At 43.7% G+C, this 10,019-nt stretch overlaps 1 protein-coding gene across 1 annotated transcript; it reads right to left on the bottom strand.

Moving 5' to 3' along the window:
• Positions 1-7,749: 7,749 nt before the first annotated feature.
• On the bottom strand, positions 7,750-9,674 carry LOC133649767 (uncharacterized). Its single transcript, XM_062046424.1, has 2 exons — positions 8,368-9,674; positions 7,750-8,266 (listed from the first exon to the last, which is right to left on the bottom strand). The coding sequence occupies exon 1, from the start codon at positions 9,350-9,352 to the stop codon at positions 8,375-8,377; it is 978 nt and encodes a 325-aa protein (XP_061902408.1). The 5' UTR covers positions 9,353-9,674; the 3' UTR covers positions 7,750-8,266; positions 8,368-8,374.
• Between the last annotated feature and the right edge of the window lie 345 nt (positions 9,675-10,019).

Raw genomic sequence — 10,019 nt, 5'->3', positions numbered from 1 at the left:
GCGTGTTATTTGAGATTTATATTGTCAAGAGTTTATTTTAGAGATTAGATTAGATTTTAAACAAAAGGTGAACTTCCTGCACTTAGTCTGTGACAACAAGCGATGATTTAACGTCTGCTTGTAATGAAACAAACAAACTGGCGTGTCTGCTTGCGCTAATCTTGAGACGGGGCGGCACGGTCCATGTGCCTCCTCATGGCTAAATAAAGTTCCACTTGATGGAGAACCCTTAGATAACATAAATCAGGATATCCCACCAGCCGTGACAAAGTGCACCATTGTTTTGGTTCAAGTGGGCAGCCATCCTGACTGACGGTGTGTACTGGACGTGGGACAAGACGGAAGTTCTTTGTACTGAAGCTTTCTCTGATGGGTCATGTCACAACAATATGTGTACGTGGGTTATGGCATTGGTCTGATGATTTGACCACACCTTAACCAAGGCTGGATGCCTTGTACCATTTTTAATGGGTAAATGGATTGCTGCTATTTTTGTTTACACCAAACAGCAGTGTTCTTCAATGTTTTTTTCAGGTCAAGTGTGTTTTAAATTAAACTGGTCCTAAAGGGTGTACCTTGTTATTGTGCAATATTAAGATAATCAAATATACAGTATATAGCACTGCTAATAGCTAGCTGGCAACTCACATGCTAATCGCTAGCTGACAATTAGCACCTAAATCATTAGCTTGCTGCTTGCGTCGATGATTGCTATAGCTATCTTTAATGCTAACATGAATACAATATAATTGTTTATTCATGATTTATTTTAAACCTGCAGTGAGTAGGGTGGCCATGCCAATGGATGTTGGATCAATGTTATTTTGTATTTACTGTAATACATTTAAATTTGTGGAATAATTGCGGGGGGAATAAACATTTAAAAAAATAAAAGATTAGCTTTACCTCAGCGGACCCCCCAGTCCAGCCGACGAGATGAATCTGAAAGTGAAACCATTTTTATAAACAAAACATCAAATCGCTAAGATACTAGATAAACAGCTTTAATGATTCGTCAAATGACACACAACTGCTGGCATGTAGCTGATTCTCCAATAAAGTGTCTTGGGATGTAACATTTACGGGTATTAGGGAGAAACCACAGTAAAACTCCTGACAGTTAGTACAACTGTTTTAAACTAAAATCATCATAAAACCGTGATTGATAAACAAACTTTAATAAACTTACAGACAGGTGATATTGTTCATTTACTGGAGAAACAAGCGAACACGCTCATGGCTAGCTAGCTAAAAAGCTAACATGAATACAAGAGACACTAACGTATTTCCGAATTGCGAAATATATTGTGTCTATTTATTTATTGAAACAAAACTTCATGAATGTGCACAACATTTATTTTTGTACACATTAAAAAATACTGTTGTAATAATGATAACCATGATCATTTTGTGACAATAAACGGGATGTCAAATTTTCATTTTGTTTCATACATAGCATACAGAAACATTGAATATTGCAGGAAGGCTACTGTGATACATTTTGCACATTAAAGACTCTAAAATCAAATAAGCGTAGTTGTATGCTAAGCTATTTGAACAAAACAAAACAAAGCAAATGAGTGTCTCCTCATAATTAATTAATTCATTGAATTTTTACAAAATGCTCAGGGCCAATCAAAAGATGCATTACTGTATATTTGTGTTACTCCTTATCCCAACTATACTGGTTATTTTCTTTAATAAGAAAAATCACACTTTAGTTGTGTACCTGGGTTTTCACTCAGTTCTGTTACTGTCATGATTTGGCTGCTTAACTGCCGCCTGTCTGCTTTGTGTTGCAGTGCCTGGTTTTCGGGCTACATGGCAGAGCCACCTGCGCGCACACCTGATACCCATTTTCTTCTGACTATTTAAGTTCTCCAGTCCATTCACTTGGCGCCAGTAGATTCCTGATGGTTAACCCTTCCAGTCGTGTTTATCTCCTCTGCCCTAACTCCACTCACGCTTCTCGTTCCCGTGACTCGGCCCCGGCGCTTCCGAGTAGTGTTAACTCCTTTTGGGTGCGTTTTCAGTTTTTTCACACCTAATGTGTTCATCAATAGTTATTTTTCCTCACTCGTTTTTGAGTGCGCTTTTTGTTATTATTCTTATTACTTCTTCTCTGTGTTGGGGTCCTACTGTAACGCTCGGGTCGCATGACAGCGATAAGTGGCGTGTCCCCACGATGCACAGCTGAGGAGGCAGAGTGCAGGTAAAAAGTATTTAATGTAAGCTCAAATAAACAAAAGATGAGTGCCCTTAGGGAAGGCACAGAAGCACACGGAAGGCTATACAAAACAAATGCAGGACGACAGCTAATCTTACAAAAAGTTTTATAGCAGAGACATCTATCCATAAACGATCATCAAAGTCCCGGCAACGAAAGTTGCAATAGGCTCAAGTCCTGATTGCTAACAGCAAACAGTTGCGTGGAAGTGCTCAGGGACAAATTGATGAGGCCACAGGAAAACACCAAACTAAAAGCACAGGACAGGAACTAAAACACTAAACACAGGAGAATACCAACAAACTCAAAATAAGGCACGGCCTGGTGTAAGCCGATCGTAACAAATCTACTGGCCAAGAGGAACCTCGCAGAAAAAGAACGTCTTCACTTTGCGCTCACTGGCTTAGAACAGAAGCTGTCTGCCAATGTCCGCACCCTCAGTCAGCGTGTCGATCAGCTGAGTACTTTGACTCACCTGGATGCAGGTCACGCTGGGACGGGATCTTCCCACCTTCACCAGCGGCTTTTCCTCCCACACGTCAGGAGCCCAATATTCCTCACCCAACCAGTTTCACCGCTGAGTTTGGCTGTCTGGCTGTCAGGCTCATTAGTTTTGATCAACAGCCAGGTTCCTATTCTTATACCAGCCTAAAATATTTTGGTTATGAGCCTGTATCTGACAAAGCTGCCCCCTGGGCCATGGCGGTTAGTAAGAATGCTTCCGCTGTGCGCACGGCACTGCCCTTGTTTACTAAAGAAATGATGAAGGTGTTTTATCACCCCCTAAAAGGTAGAGAAGGACTTTAAGCAAGGCAATCTCACTGTGGCCGCATACTCCATAGACTTGCGCCTCCTAGGTGCAGAGAGCGGATCAGATGACGCTGCTTTATGCAGGAGTTTTTGCAAAGGATTAAATAGTTCCATCAAGAACGAACTTCGTGCTACCCATTAAGGAACTGCCACCCTTGACACACTCATTGACTTAGCCATTCGCTTAAACGACAGAATACGCAAATGTGATAGAGAAGACAATAATGAGGATAGCCGAGACTATACCGCTTTGCCTAAGGGAGCGATATCGACGGTGGAAGGAGTCAACCCTGCAATTGCTCCTGCCATAACCACCACACGTCAGCCTAACGATGCTACTGAGGCACCTCTGCAGCTTGGAGGACAAGTTGCCGCTGCGGAGCGAACTTGTCAGCGAAGATCACGCCCCTGCGTTACTGTGGAAGCCCGGACCACCATATTTCCAACTGCTCCATTCCTCCTCCCAGACAGACGGCTTTCCTCCTGCGGGGATTGTGTAAGTTTGTGTAAGTACCCGCCAGGCTCTTAGACTTGGAAAGAGACTTGAACTTTCAAGGACTTTGTCAGGAGGGGGGGAAGCAATGTCAAGATTGTTGCATTTATTGACTAGGGGGCAGACAATTGCTTTATGGACTCAAACTTTGTGGACTTGCATTAGATTTCTTAAATTAAAATTTGATCCCCTACAGCAGTCCAGTCTTTAGATGGCTGTTTACTGGCAAGGGTGGCACACCAAAATGAGACTTTCGCGATACACTTTTATTCTTCCATGTCAGTCGACACCCATTGTATTAGGTCTCCCATGGCTGAAATTGCATAATCGCAGTACTGATTGGGGTATAACCACGGTTTTGAATTGGAGCACCTTTTGCCACGCTAATTGTTTGACGGTCATGCCAAGCCATGTTAATGAGACCATTAATCTGTTGAGGATACCTGCTGAATATCACAACCTCAAACAGGTACCGTATTTTCCGCACTATAAGGCGCACCGGATTATAAGGCGCATAGAATAGACGCTACAGTAGAGGCTGGGGTTACATTATGCATTCATTAGATGGAGCTGCGCTAAACGGAATGTCAACAAAACAAATAGTGATTGTACTGACATTCTACTTGCTGCTCTCTTTTCAACAACCCACTGTTCGAGTTTGTCCTCCAACTGTAGCCATCTCGCTTTGTTCCCTCGGAAACTCTGTTTAGTCTTCTTTACTTGGCGCAGGTCATCATGTTGCTTCCTCCACTTTCGCACCATTGATTCGTTAATGTTAAATTCTCTCGCTGCTGCTCTATTCCCGTGTTCTACTGCGTGACTGACCGCCTTGAGTTTAAACTTTGCGTCGTAAGCATGTCTCTTAATAGGAGCCATTTTTGTGTCTTTACATAAAGTTTAGGTCTCGCAACTACGGTAAGGAGCCGCCGACTTCATTTTCTCCCATAGAAGAAGAAGCGCTTCTTCTTCTACGGTAAGCAGCCGCCGTCTTCATTTTCCCCTGTAGAAGAAGAAGCGCTTCTTCTTTTACGGTAAGCAGCCGCCGACTTCATTTTCCCCCGTAGAAGAAGAAGCGCTTCTTCTTCTACGGTAAGCAGCCGCCAAAATGAAGTCGGCGGCAGGGAAAATGAAGTCGGCGGCTCCTTACCGTAGTTGCGAGACCTGTTGTGGCTCAATATTTGTCTATATATAAGGTGCACCGGAATATAAGTCACACTGTCAGCTTTTGAGGAAATTGGAGGTTTTTAAGTGCGCCTTATAGTGCGGAAAATACGGTATTTAGTAAAGATCAGGCTCAGTCCCTTCCCCTCATCATCCTTACGACTATTCCATTAAACTCCTCCTAGAGGCATCGTTACCTGTGGAAAAACTCTATAATGTGTCAGGTCCGGAACACTCTGCACTATTTTTCCTCATCTCTCGCAGCGGGTCTCATCTGCCTCTCTTTCACTCCTTTAGGAGGTGAAGGGAACGGTGTCCGATGCCGCCACCAAGACCAAGCTCCCCGACAATGTTCCTGCAGGCAAGCTATTTGTCCCCAATAAACTGAGATCTGAAGTCCTGTATTTGGGACACGCGTTTAGGTTTCTTGTTATCCTAGCATGAGGCACACTCTGTTCCTAGTCACACAGAGGTTCTGGTGGCGGCGATGAAAAGCAACGTCAAGGACTTTGTCAACGCCTGTTCCGTCTGCGCCAGGGGCAATGCCTCTCATCGCCCTCCAGCCGGTCTTCTCCATTCACTACCTATTCTGTCACGGCCATGGTCCCACATCGCTTTGGATTTCATTACAAGCCTTCCAGTTTCTTGGGGCAACTCTGTCATGGTCGACTGATTTTCTAAGACTTCCAAGTCAGCCTCACACACATCACATGCACCAAGCCTTTTATTTAATTACACACGTCACATCATATTGAGAATAAATACGCTAAAGGCTAAACTGCTTCCCTGCCTCCATGACGTCTTCTTCTCCCCTGTACCGTTACAGATAACAGCACTTATAGTTTCGTTACACTTGTGCTATAGAATTTATGAAATCAAACACTTGACAAACAACAACTCACATTTGATTTCTGGGTACAACGTAGCAAATCACCAAATTATTTTAAACGCTACAAAAAAAATACAGTGGCCCTTCCCTTAAAAATGATTTTTTAGGCATACAACTGCGGCATATTTCATTTGACTAAAAAGGGAAAACAACAACCTTGTCATCAGTGCAAGCAAATTAATCTGTCCATGAAGCATTAAATGTTTTATTTTCATCAGAAATGTTTCTCTTTTTTGATCCGTCCATTTCTAGTTTACCAGGGGTTGACCGCTAAAAATAATATAATTACTTAGCAGCAAAAGATGCCGCATAGGGGCTGTGACGAACATTTCGATCGACAATATATTAAAATATGTTTTATTTTCATATGACAAGATCCCAGAACTCTCCAAAATACCAACTGCTAAAATAAAATAAACTAACTATTCATCCATCCATTTTCTACTGCTTGTCCCACTCGCGGTCGCGGGGGGTGCTAGAGCCTATGCTAGCTGCACTCGGGCGGAAGACGTGGTACACCCTGGACTAGTTGCCACCTCATGGCAGGGCCAACACAGATAGACAGACAACATTAACACTCACATTCACACAGTAGGGAAAATGTACGTTTGCCAATCAACCTATCCCCAGGTGCATGTCTTTGGAATTGGGAGGAAGCCAGAGTACCCGGAGGGAACCCACAAATACAATAAAATAAATTAAGTAGCCATTATTTGTTGACATTTTGTTTCAAAGCCAAAGGGAGCCGCGGCGGCGGCATGAAAGAGTCGCATGTGGCTCCGGAGCCGCGTGTAGCAGACCCCTGACCTACACCAATTTGCAATTTCAAGTTTGGAAGGCTTTTTGCAAGGCATTAGTGGCTATCCGGAGCCTTTCATCAGAATATCATTACCAGACCAACGGCCAAATGGACGTGCCAACCAGGACCTAGAGGCAGCACTCTGTTTTGTATGCCACAACACCCTTTATCCTGGTCTTCCCACCCCCCTTGGGTGGAGTATGCTTACAATTCTCTCACCTCCTCGGCCACAGGTATGTCTCATTTTAAAGTCGCCTATGGTTACCAGCCACCTCTTTTTCATTCCCAGGAGTTGTCGATCACAAGCCCATCCGTCCACCAGCGCATTTGCCGAGCTCTTCGTATGTGGCTGGATACAAGAGCGGCTTTGTCCCAGACGGCCGCCCAGAACCATAGGCTGGCGGATCGTGTGACCCTATTCATCAAGCAACATCTGTTTGTTCACGTCTCCAACCTCAAGCCAGTTTCCACCAGTCTTGGGGAGTTGGGGGGAGGGGGGGGGGTTGAATCTGGCACCTCTGATGCCGCCGGTCTACTTTGTGTTACAGTGCCTGGTCTTCAGGCTATGGAGCGGAGCCACCTGCACGCACACCTAAAACCCATTTCCTCCTGACTACTTAAGCTTTCCACAGGGGTGGGCAATTAATTTTTACCGGGGGCCGCATGAGCAACCCGAGCACTGCTGGAGGGCCACACCAACAATATTTCAATTAAATTTTGCTCAAAATATTTTTGATATACCGTAAGATAAATAATAATAATAATAATAATAATAATTTCATTTAACCTAACTTAACTTTATACAAAAGCAGATTGCTTTTGATGGTTTTATTTTTAACACTGTCTTACACAACACTTCCTGATGTATAATACAATGCAAAAATGTCAATTTCTGTCACTTTATCCTGCATCCTCTTTAAAAGTCCAACATTTTCCCCCGTCAGATTTGGACAACCATCTGTTGTCACACCTGCCAGCTTGTCCCATTTCAGTCCTAACATATCCAGACACGCATTTACCTATGTGAACAAGTCATTATCTGTGGTTGTCTCTTTAATTGACTGCATGGCTGCCAGCTACTCCATGATTTGAAAGTCTGCAGTTATCCCACGTAAGAAGATGAGCAGCTGGGCGGTGTCACATACATCGCAGCTCTCATCCAAAGCCAGCGAAAAACAGTCAAAGTCGGCCGTTCTGTTCTTCAGCTGAAGCTCCAAGTTTCCAGCGATGGTCTCAACCCGCCTCGTTACAGTGCGTCGGGAGAGTGACACGTTCTCAAATGGGCCCCTCTTTTCCGGGCATATCAGCGCAACAGAGTCCAATAAGCACTCCTTAATAGTCTGGTGGCTTAGTGACATTACCGTTACGGAGCGGATAAAAGCGCCAAATTTTTTATGGGCCTTCTTTATGACCTACTGAAGGATTTTAGAAGGGTACTCAAACTTAAATATTGAAAATACCTTTATAGTGCACATAAGTTATTTTGATCAATAACTGCAAAAAACGCCTATACTAAAAAAGGACTAATTCTTGTCATGTGTCCTCCTGCTGCTAGTTTTTACATCATACTTGCACAGGGTGTCTACAGGTAGTGTCTTCACATCCCAGAACAGCCAGAATGCCAATATTTGATTCCATTATGAACCATTTGGCTTTCAAATAAGGCCTCATTATGGACGGAAATAGCAAAAAGTATCATTTTCAGATGATGATTCAAGACCCAGCACATGAAGTATTATCCATAAAACCTTTAATGCAATTATAATGTTAGAACTCTGATTGAGGCCAAAAATAAATTAAAGGGGCAAGTCAGCTGGTGCACATGATCAGCATGGGGGCTGAGGACCAATGGCCTGGATGACTCTTCTTACTACACTATGAAGTAATCTGCACGTGAAACAGGCAAGAAAACAATTGTTGTCACAATTTAAACAAATTGACATGCATCATAATGTGGAAACTTGGTGTATTGGTGTGCATAACTGTACCTGGTGTCTATTTGCAGCAGTTGCATTTGCAAAGTGGAGAACAGTCAATATTAGCATTGCTGCATTTACAGCTGGAACAGTCACCTTTACATGAGCATTTTATCAGCTCTCTGCAGGCAATGGAGACCTCGGGAATGGTTATCCAAACTGGAACCCATGACCCTGTTTCGTCCTTGGTCCATCCAAAGTCCTTTGGAGAAGGAATCACTTGCTGTGTGTCTGTGCTGGTTGCCCAGATTCCTGCCTGAAACACAGCCCGTTTTACATGCTGGAGTAGGGCATCCTGCGTGGGAGGTAATCTCTCCATCGGCCGACTGTCTTGACAGAAGAGTTCCTTCCTTGTTTGACTGATGGAGTTCAAAGGACTGGATCTGTTGTACAGGATCACAGTCAGCCTCTCAAGTGTCTGGAAATGCTCAGAGTCAACTTTTAGTTCCTGGAATGGATGCTTTGCCAGATACATAAATGTTTCTGTAGCAGCATCATAGGCTTGCCAGGCCCTCCAAGCTGACTTCTTGCCTTTTCCGTTAAATGCAGATGTTGTGTCACAACCTGAATATGCGTGGAACATAAGCAGACCTTGTGATTTGGGTTCCCCCAGGCTTTTGCAGATGTGGTTTATGTGGTAATATCTGAACCTTTTTCCCATGCCAAAAGCCACCCAGATGTCAGTCAATGGTTGAAGCACCACCAAATCATAAAATAAACCAGCAAGGATCACGATGACATCAGTGTCCACAGTTCGCACAAGAACTGTCTTTGCTCCCTCCTTCAATGCGCATTGTAGATGGACCACTATCCTTGTGTCTGCCTCCTCATGGTTGCAACAGTCCATCATGCTAGTGGAACCAAAAGCTTGTCCTGACACCGCTTGCCCCGATGTGACATACACAGCTTTGGTTGGTGGCCAGCTGAACTCTTGGATCTTGGATGTCAAGAAATCAAACAACTCCTTCTTGTTGATTGGGTCGCGAAGAAAGTCCATCCAGTTGCCTGGCAACTTTGTCGGGCCTGACACTTTCCTGCGAACACCACGTCCTCTTTTTTCTCGGGTGGACTCCTTCAAGCTGTCAGGGATGTACGTGTCCCATACAACATCCAATCGTTTTGCATCCTGCAGCTGCTTCTGCAGGTAGGGGATGAAAACCTCATTTGCATAAGCATCAAACGTGCTCACTCTAATAGTGGGCAGGCAGTGGACAATTACTGCCCCATCTAGGACTTTGAAGTCATAGGTTGAGGGTGGCTCTGATTGTGCTGGCTGCTCAAGACATTGTAGCAGGTCTGATTTGGTGCCTGTCAGATGAAGTTTTCACAGTGATCATGTGATCAGGCTGGAACTTATTGTGATCATGCAGGCTAGTTTATATATCGCCATCTGGTGTTGTGAATGTATATTGAAACAGTAGTTGCGATTATGAACAACTTCATGATTAATTCTAATTACAAAATGAATAGAGAATGTCTTTACCCACACTACATGCAGAACATGACATTTTTTCAGCTTTTTTCTTAATTCCGCCTATACTGTACAGGACTTTATGGAGGATGTACCTGTACCAGGTGCCTTGGTAATGCATTTTAGACATCATTTTGAATGTTTATCCATCACTGGACCCAATTAAAAGCAAATTTACCTTCCTAAGTGGAAA

Source organism: Entelurus aequoreus, linkage group LG05, assembly GCF_033978785.1.
Source record: "Entelurus aequoreus isolate RoL-2023_Sb linkage group LG05, RoL_Eaeq_v1.1, whole genome shotgun sequence".
Taxonomy (NCBI): domain Eukaryota; kingdom Metazoa; phylum Chordata; class Actinopteri; order Syngnathiformes; family Syngnathidae; genus Entelurus; species Entelurus aequoreus.
The sequence above is the reverse complement of the archived record's forward strand: the minus strand, read 5'-3'. Positions and strand labels throughout refer to the sequence as shown.

Excerpts from the sequence above, each read along its gene's own strand:
- LOC133649767 (XM_062046424.1), bottom strand. The coding sequence starts at position 9,352 with ATGGACTTTCTTCGCGACCCAATCAACAAGAAGGAGTTGTTTGATTTC.